The 17930-nt window shown below is 43.4% G+C and overlaps 3 protein-coding genes across 16 annotated transcripts in view; all 3 read right to left on the reverse strand.

Annotated features, from left to right (window-relative positions):
* The window catches only part of kiss1 (KiSS-1 metastasis suppressor), a 3504-nt gene extending 2999 nt beyond the window's left edge, over positions 1-505 (reverse strand). The window contains exon 1 of the mRNA XM_035520533.1: positions 446-505. The gene's annotated coding sequence lies outside the window, so the exon portion shown is untranslated. The remainder of the gene's footprint in view (positions 1-445) is intronic.
* Positions 506-2014: 1509 nt separating this feature from the next.
* On the reverse strand, positions 2015-4055 carry golt1a (golgi transport 1A). Its single transcript, XM_027028561.2, has 5 exons — positions 4027-4055; positions 3494-3585; positions 2998-3176; positions 2167-2230; positions 2015-2089 (listed from the first exon to the last, which is right to left on the reverse strand). Exons 1-5 carry the CDS (start codon positions 4049-4051, stop codon positions 2051-2053), a joined length of 399 nt encoding a protein of 132 aa, XP_026884362.1. The 5' UTR covers positions 4052-4055; the 3' UTR covers positions 2015-2050.
* A 3069-nt stretch (positions 4056-7124) lies between these two features.
* The window catches only part of plekha6 (pleckstrin homology domain containing, family A member 6), an 80030-nt gene continuing 69224 nt past the window's right edge, over positions 7125-17930 (reverse strand). For 11 of the 14 annotated variants that reach the window (XM_027028544.2, XM_035520286.1, XM_027028550.2 and 8 more), the window contains 11 exons: positions 17683-17794; positions 16949-17085; positions 15570-15728; positions 14454-14529; positions 14165-14259; positions 13856-14032; positions 13470-13619; positions 12383-12516; positions 11911-12053; positions 10854-10958; positions 7125-9803 (listed from right to left, as the gene is read on the reverse strand). In XM_027028544.2, the coding sequence (XP_026884345.2) occupies positions 10864-10958; positions 11911-12053; positions 12383-12516; positions 13470-13619; positions 13856-14032; positions 14165-14259; positions 14454-14529; positions 15570-15728; positions 16949-17085; positions 17683-17794 (1278 nt within the window). In that variant the 3' untranslated portion in view covers positions 7125-9803; positions 10854-10863. The remainder of the gene's footprint in view (positions 9804-10853; positions 10959-11910; positions 12054-12382; positions 12517-13469; positions 13620-13855; positions 14033-14164; positions 14260-14453; positions 14530-15569; positions 15729-16948; positions 17086-17682; positions 17795-17930) is intronic. The other 3 variants (XM_027028549.2, XM_027028547.2, XM_027028539.2) reach the window with 2 other exon arrangements.

Below are 17930 nucleotides of genomic sequence, written 5' to 3' on the forward strand. Positions count from 1 at the left end.
TCTAGGTTCTATTTTTTTGTCTAAAAATCAACTTAAAAAAAAGAAGAAGCAGTCCCTGCAGACCCATTTAAACTCATGAACCTTCATTTTGACTGAAGCCTGAAACTGTTGAACATCTCAAAATGCAACAAATACCAAGTAAAAAGCCCTTGACTAATATTTGTTTATAGATAAACTGAGTTTTCCTTTTCCCAGTCATGGCAAGCAAACTGCATTCTTCTCTGGGAATGTTTTCACCAGGCTCACTTCGCCAACCCCTCACACAGTGTTAAAACCAATCTGTGTCCCAAAAGATCACTACATACAAATGATCAAATCAGCGATCGTATAACACAAACCAGTTGGAGCTGACCTTTGACTGATCAAAAATGTTCTGTGGTTAGATAGCTCATATGCACACTGCAAATCCATGGATCCATGCAAGTTTGAACAGTAAGAAACGTACCTGTTTGAATCTTTCCTGGTCTTTGGGTGTTAGGAAGATCTCTCTCTCATCCACTCTTTCTCTTCGGCTTCCTTTTATACTCTGAAATGTCCTGCGTCATGAGCATCCCAGCAGGCCATAGCGGAGCCTCAGTAGCCTAGCTTCTGTCTCTCCCTTCTGATCCGACCCCATCTCTGAGTACCCACCAGCCAGCCAATCATCAGAAAGACTACATAATCATAAAAACACCTATATGAAATTTGTCATCTACTCCCAATACAACTCAGTAATAAAATGCACTTAAATTAGGTTCTATTTTGACCATCTAAAGAGAACAGGAACAGAGGGGTCACATAAGAATGTGAACAAATGTTCTTTTAAAATGTAGGCAGAGCACTAGAGAGAGGGCCGAGGTTTAGAAACCATGTACAATACATTATGAGAAGGAGATGATGACATGAATGGAATCACAAAAGAGTCGGCACAAAGAAAATTACTTTTTGGTTTCATCCTCAGTTAATTATTTTTAAGCTCCTTATTTTAAAGTACAATTTTATTGCAGCATATGAATCCTTTTCATTATTCTAACTCATAAAAATGTGAAGGATCTCATTTTTAAATACCACTAGGTTTATTAAAAAAGGAAAAAGACAAATCTTTACAATACAGTACGTCCAATACAGAAATACAGAGAGAAAAAAAACCTCACAGACTAAAATAAAATCAAACAAACTTTTTTAAAATCAAACAAGACTTTGTGGGTTTGTTAAACTGTATTGGTTTGGTAGATGTGTGGATTTGGTAGATTTGCAGGTTGGAAGGTGGGTGGATTTGGTAGACTGTATGGGTTTTGGTCTGTATGGATGTGGTAGCTGTGTAGGTTTGGTAGACTGGACAGGTTTGGTAGATGTGTGGGTGTGGTAGCTGTGTAGGTTTGGTAGATTGTACAGGTTTGGTAGACTGCGTGGGTGTGGTAGCTGTGTAGGTTTGGTAGATTGTACAGGTTTGGTAGACTGTGTGGGTGTGGTAGCTGTGTAGGTTTGCTAGACTGGACAGGTTTGGTAGATGTGTGGGTGTGGTAGCTGTGTAGGTTTGGTAGATTGTACAGGTTTGGTAGACTGCATGGGTGTGGTAGCTGTGTAGGTTTGCTAGACTGGACAGGTTTGGTAGATGTGTGGGTGTGGTAGCTGTGTAGGTTTGGTAGATTGTACAGGTTTGGTAGACTGCATGGGTGTGGTAGCTGTGTAGGTTTGGTAGACTGTACAGGTTTGGTCGATGTGTAAGTTTGGAAGACTGTATGGATTTGGTAGACTGTGTGGGTGTGATAGATCTGTGGGTTTGGTAACTAGGTGGGTTTGGTAGACTGTATGGGTCTATATGGATGTGGTAGATGTGAGGGTGTAATAGATTTATGGGTTTGGTGGATGTGTAAGTTTGGTAGTCTCTATGGGTTTGGTAGATGTGTGGGTCTGGTAGATGTGTAAGTTTGGGAGACTCTGTGGGTTTGGTAGATGTGTTTCCTCAAATCCACCAGACCCTGCAAAAGTCACCAGACCCTGTAGTATACGTGTTTTTGCAGCCTCTTTGATGCCCTGTTGTCCATCGCCTCATCCTTTCTGAGAGCTTTCATACCATTGAGGAGCTGCTTCTGGACAAACTGAACAACTGAGAAGGAAGAGCTCTGTCAGCCATGTGCCTGTGCTGTGCTGCTGCTGAAAAGAACCGATTCATGTTCCACTTACTGTAGTGAGGAAAGGCATGTTTAAGACTGTCCCAAGGAAACCAAAGGCCACTGGGAAGAACGATCTAGAATAGTAAAGAATAGTGACCACAATTCATCATAAAGGAAACTTCACCGCACCAACGACTCATATTCACGCTAACGAACAACACCTAAGAAATGGCACGGGTGGAAGTGAAACTATTCTTGCTCATAAAACTAAAACTCATAAAACTGGGCTATTGTAGCCCAGTGTTCATTCAAACATAGGTCATTGTGTAGAGGATTGCACCAGTCCTTTGCTTGTAAAGAAGCCTTTACTTAGTGTTCCTTTGGCAACTTTACCTGTCTGTAATGGCTGGTGAACCAGCTACATTTACAGGATTTGGCTGACACTTTTATCCAAGGTGACTGACAATTATGACTGAATACATATTGAGCAATTGAAGCTTAAGGGCCCTGCCCAGAGGCCCAACAGTGGCAACGAGGCAACAGCAGTGCTCAAACTGGCAACCTTCCAATTACAAGTTGAGCACCTTAACCACCGAGCTACCAGTAACACTGATAAACTGCGCCATAGGCACCCTGATTACTGGAAATCTTCCATGAAAAAGGTTTACTCTGGCAGAAAATGTAAATGTAGACTTAAGAGTTTCTTGTCTGCATTTTTCAAGCAATCTTTCCCGAGAATGTACTACAGTGTACTGCAGTTGCCTTTCTGTAATATACTATCATATGATAATTGCATCTGTCATTAAGGCCACGCTTTGAGAAGTGCTGCTGATATGTTGAACATAAGAATAAGACACTTTGTTTCTTAGGCAAAGTCACCTGGGTAATGAAGTTTACTCACTTAAACAGAAGCACGAACCCATAGGTTTCTGCTAACATGCCCATACGTGGCCATCGTAGCAGCACCAAAGCCACGCCCCCCAAGAAAAAGGTGGAACCTCTGAGTTTCTGTCTCTGGAATAAGAAGTGTGCAGTTCTTCTTAGGCCGATGATGAAGGCCAGACCAGCCAGGAACAGGATCTGAGAGAGATGGAAGATCATTGAAAGAAAAAAGCATGATCATTTGTTTTTGTGGCAATGACTTCATGAAGAAGAAGCTATTTGCATTGTTTAACTTTTTGATTAATTGTTATAATGAAGACAACCACATGTTCACATCCAGATGCTAATTTGTTAAATGTCTAAAGTAAAATGTAAAATGTAAAATGATCATTCCATCTTCAACAGAGCCTGTTAGGCTGAACCAAAGCAAAGGAAATTCAGCTTTGGTCATGCTTGAAACAGCACACAGAGGAGGAGTGTTGAGGAGGAGGAAGCTTCAGATCAAATAGACTTACGTTACCAAACGCCAGCAAGACAGAGTCAAAGTACAGCAGCACTCCAAAGAGTAGAAAGAATACACCAAATCCTGATAAACCCACACCGATTTCTATAGTTTCATTAGGACACAACAACGAAAAAACTACTGAAGACATTTCACAGTATAGTGAACAATACTGGCAAAAGTACTCAAAAAGAGGACGACACTGAAAGCCTACATCTTAAACCGGAAGTAACTGTGCAGTGTTCTGCATTATTTAGAACGATGCTAAAGTCACTTAGATAAATGCGTCTAACTACCTCCTAATGCCCTGATTAATTGTCATAACACATTTGTTACAATAAGAAAGGCTGAATATTACTTATACAATGAAGGCGAAATAATCCCTCATTTGAACCGGTTGGAATGTTTAACCTTGGTCACTGAGAAATCACCTTTACCACGACTACTCCCAAAGGTGAGGGTAGCTCGAGGACACTGGAAACTCACTCTACATGATCACGCTACCTGCACTGCAGCAAAGTCATGAAGTCAGTGGAAGAGACTCACTCTGAAACTCTGTGATCACCACCATGATGTTGTCTGCTCTTCATTCGATTATTGGCTCAAGCTGCTCGCCTCTTCAGCTCCTAATTGCCTGCTGACCCGCTCACGTAAGCCTGACCTTTGAACCTGATATCTGATCCTGTGTAGTAAACATTAACCAGGCCTGTGGAATAGATGGCACGCAAACATACGGATTCGCCACATGGCCAATAAAAATGTATGCATATTTTAACATAGCTAATGAAAAGGCAAAGTGGATCATTTTTTGTTTGTGTAAAACTCAGAACTTTTATTACTCCCAATCTGTGGTTGAAAACAGGCATTCCAAATATGGTTCATCTCCTTTGGCTTTTCATGGGAACGGCTGCGTTTCTCAGCGTAGTTCACAGCTCTTAATGGACAAGGACAGAGCATCCCAGGGATGTGTACAGCCAGGGTGATTTGATGTGCTGGACCAGGTCGGCAGGGAGCTGTCCTGGTTCTATATTCCGGTCCCCATATGCAATATATAGTAAAACCATTACGATCACTTTGTCTATGAAACTGCGTGTGAAATGTGATGGACGTAAAATTCTTTCTCCAACCCAGTCAAAAATATGAGGCTTGAATATCAACCCAACTGAGGTAAGCAAGGAAATCAGAAAATGTGCGTGGAACCTTGAGATTCATTCTGCTTTCAGTTGTATTGCACGGTCATGTCCTCAGCTTCCAAACCCTTTGATAAATGAACCAACCAAATACTCTCCAAAACTGAAAGTTAAAATGGTCATATTTGCACTAATACAAAAAGTACGGAAGCCCTGAAGGGTAACTTTTTTTTTATTATTGTACGGGAGTCAAAGTTCCCCTGCAATTGATTTCTCCCTCACATTGTATTTATTTATTATTATTATTATTATTATTATTATTATTATTATTATTTTGCATTCTAGCTGTCATGAGGTGCAACATCCCCCCCCCCCCCCCCCCCCCGCTTCCTCTTCCAGGATGATATGAGAAAAAAAATCAGGATCTAATGGCTAACAGTTCGCAGCTTCGTCCACAAGAGGGCGATTCAGTTCAAGAACAGAAGCAAATGAAAGCTGGCCATCGTAAAGCTATAGGTGAGACAAAATGTCTAGTCGCTCATTTTTTATTAACATTTATTATAGCAGGTGATACCAAGGGTGAAGTAGTTAGCTTATTAAGTTTTAAAATATAGAAAGAACTTTGTTGAACCTGATGGACATTGACGGTAGAAGATCATGTATAATAGCTAAACAAAGCAATCTGATAAGATAAAATTGTGTGCAAACTACCAATATTTTTGAAAACTATTGAAGCGCTCAGCAAAAACATGTGTATGATTATTCAGACAGTTGTTAAAGCTTTAATATTAGGGTAATTTGTTTAGACCACAGTTCATTGGTAGCGTATGGTCGTAATTCGTACTGTAGATGAGTCATAAAGAACCCAAAACTCAGGATGTCAAACAGCGCCCTCTAGTGTAGTCCTAAATATCTTGCAGTATTAAAACATCTTAGACCAGAGATGCCCAACTCTAATCCAGTTTTTAGGCCATTCTTGAAGCCGGCTAGCGTATTTATATTAAAATAGATGCCTGAAATAGAAACAGCACTGTAAAAAACATGGATGGAAATGCTTTATAGACAAAGCAATATGAAGCAGATGTAACTGCTGTCACCAATCAACTTTCTTTTGTGTAAACCAGAACTAAAGGACATACACTGCCTGGCAAAAAAAAGGTCACCACCTGGATTTAACTAAGCAAATAGGTAAGAGCCTCCCATTGGATAATTACTGCATTGGTGATAATGTTTCAGCTGGCAACAAGTTATTTAACCCTAAATGATGCAGTGAGTAGCTTCTCATATATTAAAAAACCATGTTGAAAAACTCATCCTCTGGTCGTGGAAAAGATGTTAATCTGTTTCAGAAGGGTCAAATTATTGACATGCATCAAGCACAGAAAACATCTAAGGAGATTGCTGAAACTACTAAAATCGGGTTAAGAACTGTCCAACGCATTATTAAAAAAGTGGAAGGACAGTGGGGAAACATCATCTTTGAGGAAGGAATGTGGTTGGAAAAAAATCTTGAATGATCGTGATCAGCGATCACTTAAATGTGTGGTGAAATCAAATCGTAGAAAAACAACAGTAGAACTCAGGGATATGTTTAATAGTGAAAGTAAGAGCATTTCCACACGTACAATGCGAAGGGAACTCAAGGGATTGGGACTAAACAGCTGTGTAGCCTTAAGAAAACCACTTGTCAGTGAGGCTAACTGGCAAAAACAGCTTCAATTTGCTAGGGAGCATAAAGATTGGACTCTGGAGCAATGGAAGAAGGTCATGTGGTCTGATGAGTCCAGGTTTACCCTGTTCCAGAGTGATGGGCGCATCAGGGTAAGAAGAGAGGCAGCTGAAGCACCATCATGATGCACCATCATGCCTAGTGCCTACCGTACAAGTCTGTGAGGGCAGTGCTATGATCTGGGGTTGCTGCAGTTGGTCAGGTCTAGATTCAGCAACGTTATGTGGCCAAAGAATGAGGTCAGCTGACTACCTGAATATGCTGAACAACCAGGTTATTCCATCAATGGATTTTTTCTTCCCTGATGGCACGGGCATATTCCAAGATGACAATGCCAGGATTCATCAGGCTCAAATTGTGAAAGAGTGGTTCAGGGAGCATGAGACATCATTTTCACACATGGATTGGCCACCACAGAGTCCAAACCAGAACCCCATTGAGAATCTTTGGGATGTGCTGGAGAAGACTTTGCGCAGTGGTCCAAATCTCCCATCATCAATACAAGATCTTGGGTAAAAATTAATGCAACTCTGGACAGAAATAAATGTTGTGACATTGCAGAATCTTGTGGAAATGATTCCACAGCGAATGCGTGCCGTAATCAAAGCTAAAGGCAGTCCAATGAAATGTTAGCATGTGACCTTTTTTTTTTTGGCCAGGCAGTGTATTATTATTTATTAAAATATCATTTTTAAATTAATATTCACTATAACACAACATCATAATATAAAAATGAACTAACCCATTATTTGTGTAGGCTACATAGATCAGATCACAAAAACAGCTTTGAATACATTCACTTTATTGCATGAGGAAATTCCTAAAGCAAGCATATTGACAGTTTTGATTTGCATAGTTCAAGCTTTTTTTCAGTATTTTGTTTTTCAAAGTAGCAACAGTATCTGTTAATATGAAGATTTAATTTGGTTGAAAATATGTACAGAGACCAGGGTTTAATCCTTGTTAGCCTTATATGCTACATTTTTAAACCAATTATTAGACTCCTCTGTCATGACTCATCCAAAAAAATGTTTTAATTTAAAATGATCCTTAACCGGGGCCTTTCTAAACAATGCTTCAGAGTACCAAAATAAAGACATTCTAAATGTATTCTCCACATGCTGTGAAAAATGCAAAGCACTCTTAATTCTGTTAGAGATTTTATCAATCAGAAGTTATCTTGTTCATCAAATATCCATGCGTTTAGAAAAATATGTTCTGCATTTTGGTGACCTCATTAGTCCCTTTCTTTAAAACAATAAAAAATATAACTCCCTTACCCCAAGACCACCCCCATTCGTCAGGGACTGTCTTGCCTTTATGGATCCAACAAACCCATTCCAGGATATTAATCTGTTTGTTTCTGTTTCAGATACATTTGCGTGCTTCTGTTACCTCATTTTGCCAAAGGTGATGGGGTGTGTGTGTGTGTGTGAGGGAGAGAGAGAGAGAGAAGCATACCATTCTGAAACATATCTCCATAAAACCAGAGTACTATACACATGTCACAGTTTAAAGCTACACTGGTGATAAATGAATTTTTCTTACTTTATAAAAACAGCAAAAATTCTGGAAAAGCACAAGATGTTCTAACAGCTTGGCTGAAAAATGTCAGGTTTCAGTGAGGGGGTATGAATGACAGAGCCAAAATGCTGAATCAGTAGAAAATAGGAGATTTGTATGTTTTGGCAAATTATGCATTACTTTCTAATACACTATAATTAAGCTGTTTGATTACACAGGTCAAAGGTATTCATCAGTAATAGAAAAATACTCATTTCATTTAGTTCTGCATCAAATATTTACACAACACATTTTGCCTAAGCATGAAAACATGGCCAAATGAAATACCCACTGGCACAGAGTTACTCTACTGGGCACTGTATTCACATGGGGTCTATGGGCTACATCATCTCATTTTATCATAATACAGGCTGGGTTTCACCCCCTCTGTACCTCATCCCATAACACACACGTTTTCAACTAGCACACTTACAGTTCTAAGGGCACTTTTTTTCACCTTTCACTCTATAGCCTACTAGGTAATATTAATTATATTCCTATTAGACACACACACACATACACATACACATACACACACACACACACACACACACACACACACACACACACACACACGTACGTGCACGCGCACACACACACACACACACACACATTTTAGGTACAATTTTCACTAAATAAAATCCTAGCAGTAAAAGCAGTATGAAGGCCCACATGGCTTTGTTTACACATCAAATCAATATATATGTATTTTGTATAGATATATCTACGTATATTTGCTGTGTTTCTTGACCAAACCGGTCGAGACACTGTGGTGCTAACAATGCTAGGAGGTACCAGACAGTCCGAGATTGGGATACCCAGTTCCCAGTAAGCCCTATAAGAATGAGGAGTGAAGGGCACTGGAGAAAGAGGAGTTCAGGAGTCACAGTGAGTCTGTCTTGAGCTGGGCTTGATCTCCTCTGACAGGCAGGTGAATGGGAGGAGGGTATAGGGGAGGAGGGAGGTCTGGCTCCTTCGTCCGAGCCTCCTAACCCGTCTCCTCACCCCGGTGCGTGGACGGGCGTCTCCACGCGTGCATCCTTCAACGGGATGTCTCTCACTGAGCAACGGACGATCACGAGGGCGAGCGGTTGCCTCTCGAAACGCGTCCAGGTGCCAGGCTGGTTCTGACATGCTGATGTGCTGAGCTGGTCGACTTCCCGAAGCCTTCGCTCCAGTGCTGCCAATTCCCATCTGGTCCTGCTACCTGCTGTGTCATAACTATCTTCCTTTTCCCCTGCAGTCTGGGGCCGACGTATTTTTCCCCACTGTGACACAGCGGGTGTCGCGACCGTCTCCCCTTCAGTTCCTGTGTCGCTGATCCGCTAACGACGTACTTGTGTCTCTGATGCCACTTCTGCGGTTTGCCGTCTGATCCGCTGATCCCAGCCCTTTTTTTTTTGGTGTTACTGTAACATTTTCAGTGTTACCGTAACATTTACCTCAGTCACTTTTATATGACAAATAGTAGATACGGTTGGTGTAAACAAGTCCCACTCTCTGGCTAGTTTTGTAGCTTCCTTTTGGGGGCTGCTCGCCCTCTCGGGGGTGGGGGGGGTTCAAATCGGCCTCGTTAGTTGTTTACATTGTGCAGTCATGCTGTAGGTTAAGAGCCATCAGCAGAGGCTCAGTAGAGAGAGGAATACGTGAGTGCAGTGTGACAGGGCGGCCAGGCGAGGGGCTGCTTTACCTCAGAGGGATGTCCGAACTGCATCTCTGGGATTGTCACTTCCGCATGTCCCTAGCCTCCAATCACCGTATTCCGCCCTCTGTTGTTGCTGAAGTAAATGCACTGGCTGTGGGAGATGATCGGTTTTCGGGCATCATTATTTCACGGTTATGTCTCCATGTTGGCGCTCAGAAGGGTTCGTGATCGATCTTGACAGCAGCCAGTGTTTGAGCTGAAAATGGTTAAGAGAACAAAAGAAGAAAAGAAAAGTGAGAAATCGCTCCACCACATGGCCAGGAATTGGCTTTGTACAACAGCAACAGCAACAACAACAACAACAACAACAACAACAACAACAACACAGCACAACAAGGCACTGGACAACTGAGAGACAGCAGTACCTCATAAACACATTTTTCATTACATTCCTCAAAAGCAAGTTTATTTACATATTTATTTACATATTTACAGTTATTCACTGTGAAGGAGTGAACAATGAGAGTTTCAAATATTCTGAACCACACTGTTACATTCACAAGACCATAATATCCATCAAAGTTATCTATTGGTTTATTTTGATCCACAATTGTAAGCAGTGTATCATGTTTTATGCGCTTGCAGCGTCTCATAAATCAGAAACACAACGGAAGTCATCTGACTTTCCACGTGATTTTAGTCACGTAAAAGGATTTTGTGTAAGTGACAAGTATGGTGTTCACTGAGCGTGCAGGCCTGTAAGTGACTGGTGCTGGAGCCCGAGACACTTAATCCTCAAGACCCCTGACGGCTCTCCCGCGCGTCTGTGTGGCATGTCCGCGGGGGAGTGGGATACACTGAAAACTTTAGCGCTGTGCACATCAGTGCGGCTCTCGGGCAGACTTTTTAAGAAAGAGACCTCTGGACTTCCACGGGTTAATGTTTAGACACACTGGCTAATTATTAGAACCTACAGCAGAGATTTGAAATGGAGCTGGAGGAATCAGATGCAAGCCTTTCGATCTGGTCCTTTTCACATGGCCGTGTTTAATCTCATCTCATTCAACTCGTGCTCAGACACGAGGAACGCCACTGCACTGATTCAGTTTCCAAAGTGGAACAGAAATACTGGGATTCCTTTTCTTTTTTGTTTTGCTGTTGGTATAAGTTGCTAATTACAAAGTTTGTGAGAAGCAGGGTCAATGGGACGTGAAAAGCAGCAAGAGGAAAGCAAGACCACAAAAAGCATACTTTAGGGGGGAGGGGAGAAAAGGGGAGGGTCCTTTGTGTGGTGGGCAGAACTCACCTTCACACTTTCACACCTTCATGATGTGGGAGGAGTCAGAGAAGTCAGCAGAAGGGGGAGGGGCCAGGTTGGTTGGGGAGTCGGGGAAACTGGGGGCCGTTTGGGCTGCAATGCAGTGGAATGGCAGGAAGGAAAATGCAAAAAAACAAAAACAAAAAAAATGGACATAATTTTTTTATGTGTAACTAAGAATAAAGTGTTGTGGACCCAAGAGGGAAAAACAAAGCTATTCTCACTGGACCACAAGCTAGATGAAACACTTCAAGAAATGAAACTCATAATCCTGAGTGTTTCAGAAAATGATTTCTGTGTTTTTCCTTAGTTTCGGTTAATAAAACAGCTGGTCTACCTTTGTTAGGGTTGCACAGAGCAAAATGAAATGTAATCCAATTTGCCTAAAACAAACCCAAAAGCAGTGCTCTAAGGCGTCAGACTGAGAGGTGCTTCTCTGCATGTCTTTCTTTGTTTTTGGGTGATCTTGCATGATCGGCGTATATATGTCTCATATATGAGCCATGGTTTAAGAAAATCCACTTTCCCTTAATTAACATTAACCTCTGTTTGGCAGCAAATTTCCTATTTCATATGGAAGTAAACGCAACACTTCAGAGCAGAGGTTACTCAAGAATGTAGCAAATATTGTGGTAAATATTTCCACAATATGTACAAATAGGTTAAAGAATGTTTAGGATAGTGGGGCTAATGGGTCTCCATTAATTCTATCCGTATCATTTTCCATCTTTTCCATTTTACTATAAACCTAAATACCTGAACAAGTTAGCTTCAAGCCAGTATAGTCTATATATTTTTTTCATTTGCATTATTTTATACTAACGTTTCAACAACTTAATATAAGTTCTGCTCTGTCACTATGGAGGGTGCAACCTTAGCTCTGAGGTGTGGATTCAAGACAGCGAGAGAGAGAGAGAGAGAGTACGAGCTGACGGGGTCGGTGATTGGAGAAGGGATGGGTTGTGCGTAGGTCAGAGGTCGAAGCAGGGTCAGACAGCGGGTGCGACAGCTTGCCCGGGCTCCTGGGGGCGGCAACCTTCCTCACCGGAGAGCAGACGGCTGCGGCGGGAGGCCTCGGCCGCCAGGGCGCAGGAGATCTCGATTCGTTTCTCCTGCTCCTGCAACTGCTGCTCAGGGTTGACCACAGCCAGCGCGGGTCTGTCCAGTGCGGGCACCACGTTCTGCATGCTGGGACAGACAGAGGACGGAGCGGCTCAGCCCGGGGGAGCGGGAGGGGCCCTGGCTCTGTCTGCGCAGCCAGTGGGATCGTATTTTCTCTCCCAAAATCACGTAACACGGCCAACAAGACGCAGCCTAAAGCTCGGAGTGCAGGTTCCGCTGCTCAAAATAACACAGCAACCCTGAACATAAATGTTTTGTTCACTTATTTCAGACAGATTACCTGCACCTAGCCTAGGTCATAATCTACAGTGGGTCCGGTTTGCAGGAAAACCCATGAGCGGTAATCTCCGCTACACAAAGTGCTTGGTGTCTGAGGCTGAGGCATAGTGGCATACTTTGACTTGGCGATCAGCGTCTTTATTCTCTCTACTTTCTTCTGCTTCTCTTGCTCCTCCTCTGGGCTGAGCGGTGTGTTCGGCTCCATGTCCAGATACCGCTCCGGAATAAGCACTTTGTCCGGGGGCGAGAGCTGATCGAAAGAGGGACAGAAATAACGCTCCTGGAGAATGTACTAAAACTTTGTATTTGGTGTGAATCTGATCTCGGCTGGGCAATTTTATGTGTGTCTCTGATCTGACGGTCAGTTTAACCATTCAAGCACTCTGCTAATGAGATGCTGAGGTGAATCAGGTGAGTTAGAAAGTCAAATTGAGGCATGCTTCACTCCCCCTAGCAACAGGTTTGGGAAACACTGGCTGCATTTATACGCACACTTTTTGGCATTCTGACTGATCATTCTGATTGAGGATGTCAGGTCAACTGTTTACATAGTCTTTGATCTAATACAGCGGTGTTTACAAGCGCTGACGCATTTCATTGGAACAACTGTGTGGCATGGGCACATAGAGTCAGACTGAACTGGATGATTGTATACTGTAGGTGGCAGTAGTGCACCAAATAGTGCCTAATCTGACATAAAGCCCAAAGAAGAAGTCATGAGGATACGAACATTCTCAATATAGGCTATGGTATAATAATAATGTTGAGTTCTTTAAGGATTTGAATGTGGAAGTCACCATTAAGAGAAACATACATCACCATGCACCATTCCCTCAAGACAGAGGGCTTGCGTATGAATTCATCCAGGAGTTAATCGGGTTAAATCGTTCATAATGTACAATTTTTCTTTGGATCGGTTTATGAAATGGTTTAAACTACCCTTCCACAATGGACTATAACTTAAAATTTGACTGGGCTTATAAACGCTTTGGGCTTATAAACTATTTACAACTGGAATATTAGGCTCCATGGAAACCCAGCTACTATTCCACTCCAAGATTCCAAACTCTGGGAACCAGCTGCTTTGAAATCTTCAGTATATTCCCTGCCCACATATATGCAAAAGGTTTGTAAAAATCGTACAAAACATCGAGTTCTAACCAATTAGCTAGACATTTATACCCAATCTGTTATGCTCTCTACCTCTTTTCCGATGTCCATGTCATACTGGTCAGGCTCCACCTGCCGTCGTAGGCGGGCAATCTCTTCCCTGGGAGACTCCACCCCTTCACCCCTTACGGCCGCCTCAAGGTCCTTTATGTCCACCTCGTGAGCTGTCATCCTCCGCCTCACCTAGGTAACAAGAGTGCCAATCAAGAGGAGCCAAAATTGAATCGGGGGTGGAGTTAAACAAACAGAACTACAGGTACCATATTTTCAAGGAAATGAAACGGACAGAAATGGCATGATATAGACAGGTCTAAAATAACAGGGAACTCTGGTAGGCTAACCTACTGAGATATCAGAGGGCTTTTCCCTGCTTGCCTGTGTGATAAACTGCTTTGGGCATCGGGGTAGAGGTGTCTCACCACTCTGTAGTTGACGGTGGGTTTGAAGCCGTCCAGGTGTTGACCGCTGGACAGGTTCAGACTGCGTCTCTTGTCCCTTACTGAGCTGCTCTGGTTCCGACGGAGCCTCTCGTTCTGCTCTTCCACGCTCATCTTCGACTTCACTTCGGCCGGGAATACAGCACTCTTTGGCCTCTCCTGCGCAATCACACATAAAAAAATAAATAAATAAATCACTTCAGAATCACTTCACATGACTGGACATTGGTACTATGTGATGAAATTAATGATGTGGTTATAATGGACTGTGGACAGACTGAGACAACTCACCCTGGAGATGTGGCCATTGCTTACTTTCCCATTCCTCCTGCTCGGGCCATCGCTGTCGTCTGAGGGAGATTTGGTCCTGGGTGGTACAATACCAACTGCACGAGAAAAAAATAGGAATCTAATGTTGACTGTTGCCAGCTAATGTTGATTTTTGCCATTTCAATTAGTCTCCTGGCATAAGTATCTGAAACTATGTGCTTTATACAAAAATGGCCGTATTTCAGAATGCCGACTGAAGCTGTCAGAGACTGCTGTTAGCCCTGGCCTCGGGAGGGCTCTGCTTGCCTACCTTTGTTCAGGTTGCCTTGTTTGTCTTGCTCTGAGTCATAATTGCCGGCTTTGTCTCCAGCTAAGCTGTATTTGTGCTGAAAGGCAGAGCAGAGTAAATGCAGAGCGCTAAAAGGCAGCAGCGTAACCTGCCAGCTTCCTTGCACCTCATCTTCTGCCCACACTAAATCAGCCCACATCCTAACACAGTGCACAGCCTGGTCCAGACCTGTACTGTAAGGTGAAGAGCATGACGTGAGCGCTGGAACATCTAAGTACACTGGGTAAGAAATCAAAACGTAGTGACACTGCAGCTCTGGTACGTGCCAGTAGACACAATAGCCAGCGCACGTGCGCGAGCACACACACACACACACGCACACACACATATACACACACACACACACACACACACACACACACACATATATACACACACACACACATATACACACACACACACACATATACACACACACACATATACACACACACACACACACATACACACACACACACACATATATATACACACACATATACACACACACACACACATATATACACACACATACACACACATATACACACACACACATACATATAACAGACACAGAGCACTGTTCAGATTCTCTCTCTCTCACACACACACACACACACACACACGCACACACACACACACACACACACAGAACACTGAGCAGCTTCTCACACACATAAACTAGTGTCAGGCCATTGATAATAGTGGCAGTGTTGGTGGGGACAAAAATACACTACACAGCTTTTGCTATGTTGCGCCCCAGTGAGAGATTTTTTGACAACCTAATGACATGAATGTTTTTGTACCCATGGTCACATGATCAGCCAGGAGACAGGGCATGTCAATGTCAAGAGGAAGCAAGCAGAGCAAGAGACAATCATAGAAGAAGGAAAGTCAATGAGATGAAGAAGATGAGTGGCTGTGTGAGGGAAATGTCACGCCGCTTATGTGCAGCGATGACGGGGTTATGGGAATGACACTGGGTGGGTGGTGATGACCTGGAGATGTGATTGGGACAAAGGACAAAACTATCTAGGGGTTGTTCACGACTCAGAGGCTGCGTCTTGCTGTTCAGATGCTTTCCTTGTCTGGAGATACCTTTCGGCTGTGGGGCTCTCCGTGGTCCTGGGGGGTATCCGTGGGGCGGAGCCAGGAGTTGCTGTCGTGGGGAAGGGGAGGGACTGAAGGGAGCATGGGCGGGGACAACTCCAAGGGCTGGTAGGACTTGGGGAGTGGAGGCCGGGGAGGACCAACGTCCTGGAACAGGAAGCAGGGGTCAGAGAGAGAGAGAGAGAAGAGAGAGTGCAGGAGGGTGAGTGAGGCAGGGGTTTCAGCAGAAGAACAGCTCAGGACAGACAGGGAAAGAAAGGAGGAGAGGAGGGGTGGAGGAGATGAAGACAGGAGGAGAGGAGGAGAGAGCTGTGCATTAAGAGGCATGACTGAACCAGGCGAACAGCAGAAAGGATAATGGGATTGTTTCTCTAATCATGGGCCCTTAAACGTGCCTAGCTTGGTGGGCACTAGCTAGCACACAGAGAAAACCACCAATACCACACTTCTGTAAAGATCCTCGCACTTCCACCAAATTACAGCCAGCCAGTGGCACTTTGGTGAGGGTAGGAGGGCCCAACACCAGTGTTGCTCACTCGACAGTCATGTTCCCCTCAACGACTGGATCATGGAAACTTTGTTCATACGAACACCTATTCTTGGTCAGAAAATGAAATGTGCAAATCCGTTTGCTTGAGATTCTTTCAAATGGGGGCTGCTTTTAAGTCAGAAAAGACAAAAATCAAAACAATGCAAGGGTAGGTTTGCCTATAAACACCTAGCCCAAAGATGACAAGCATGAGAGGGAGAGTCTAGAGCTACAACAAAACCAGGGTCATGGCCAACGAGAAGACGGGGCATATCGATAGAGCAGACAGGCGACCGCTTCCAAGCACTTTAAACAGCCATTCACTTTAAACATTCACAGATGGACCTTCATCCGCTCATCAGCTTCTTCAAAAAGTGCTTGCAAAGGTGAACGGGATTTTTAAAAACGCTGTTCGAGTCTTTATAGCAGGGGTTTGTTTTAAGCATCATCAATTATCTTCCATTTGGGGCCCAGCTGGTACAACGTACCTGTATGCGACTTGTATATGAATACGACTATATAACCTGAAACATTCAAATATTTTCATGCACTGGGGTCCATGTTTCAAAGACATTTTTTAATTAACACATCGAGGCGTTGTATCATGTCTGGCAGCTGGAATTGTATAGCATCAAAAAGAAGAAAAAGTGAGAACCCGTAGTAAGCTGTGCTGTTATACAGACTAGAGTCCCGTTGTATGTTTAGAATTGTATAGCACTCTGTTACCTAAAACCTGCACTACCATATGGTTCTTTGCAAGCATGATACTTTGCATTCATAATGTGCACAGCAGTGTTTTGTGTTGAAGTGTATTGCACAGGGACACACTGTAATGTACCTCTGTGGCCAGTTGTTTGGTGGGCGACGTCTGCGCCCCAGGTACCGGAGAGAATTGGCCGAGGGGACTGGTCAGACTCACTGAGCTCAGAGGACTCGCCGGACTGTTCGTGCTGAAGGAGCCCGACGCTGCGCTCGCTGGGCCACACAAAACCAGAGTTGAACACAGAGAGGAGAAAAACAAAAGCTTCCCAAATATCTTTGGGTAAATGACTTACCTTTAGCTAATCTGCTTACATACTGTTAAATGCTTGATAATTCACTTGAATTTAAAAAAAAAAAGTGTAATATAGCACAAACACATGGAGCGCACGGGTCTGCCAACCCAAGCAACCACTACTAGATGGCTACGTTTGGATTTCATATTAAAGTTTTTACTTTCTCCCAACAACAAAGGACCCTAAAACCCTGGTGAGACGGTTACCCTTCAAATAATTGAACTAGTTGTTTGGGCACGTGGTTATAAACCATGCCTTTAATTATCCTGATGTTATGGCACAGGACTTAGCAGTGTGAGGCTTATCTTCAGAAATGTACAGTCATAATAAAAAATAATAATAATACACAGTCAGATACACCATCATATTTCTGTTACATGTTTTGTAGTTTCTTCAGTGCTGCCCTTTCATGTGCTTTGTTGGATGTGGTAACGCGGTATTCGGTATGACACAGGTAGGACTGTCCTGTTCTATGGGCATACACGGGGCTGGTACAGAGGAATGGGAGCCATCTCACCTCTGTGTTTAGCCGTGTCTGTGCCCCGGGACGGATTGGTCTTGTGCAGCCCCTCGAGCACATCTTGAACTCTCCAGAACTCTTTCTGCAAGTGTCGGTGGACCATCTCGTTCTGGGGATAGAGCATAGGAGAGGAGAGGAGAGGAGAGAGGAGGAGAGGAGAGGAGAGAGGGAGAAGAGAGGAGAGGAGAGGGGAGGGGAGGGGAGGAGAGGAGGGGTGAAAGGAGGAGAGGAGAGAGGGGAGGAGA

The sequence above is a fragment of the Electrophorus electricus genome, chromosome 20, assembly GCF_013358815.1.
Source record: "Electrophorus electricus isolate fEleEle1 chromosome 20, fEleEle1.pri, whole genome shotgun sequence".
In the NCBI taxonomy this organism is placed as follows: Eukaryota; Metazoa; Chordata; class Actinopteri; order Gymnotiformes; family Gymnotidae; genus Electrophorus; species Electrophorus electricus.

What these genes read in the sequence shown, in the direction of transcription:
- golt1a (XM_027028561.2), bottom strand. Translation starts at nt 4,051, where the DNA reads ATGGTGGTGATCACAGAGTTTCAGA. An exon ending in TCTTGCTGGCGTTTGGTAAC is followed by an intron (nt 3,177 to 3,493) that starts GTAAGTCTATTT and finishes CATCTCTCTCAG; the next exon opens with ATCCTGTTCCTGGCTGGTCT. An exon ending in ACATGCCTTTCCTCACTACA is followed by an intron (nt 2,090 to 2,166) that starts GTAAGTGGAACA and finishes CTTCCTTCTCAG; the next exon opens with TTGTTCAGTTTGTCCAGAAG.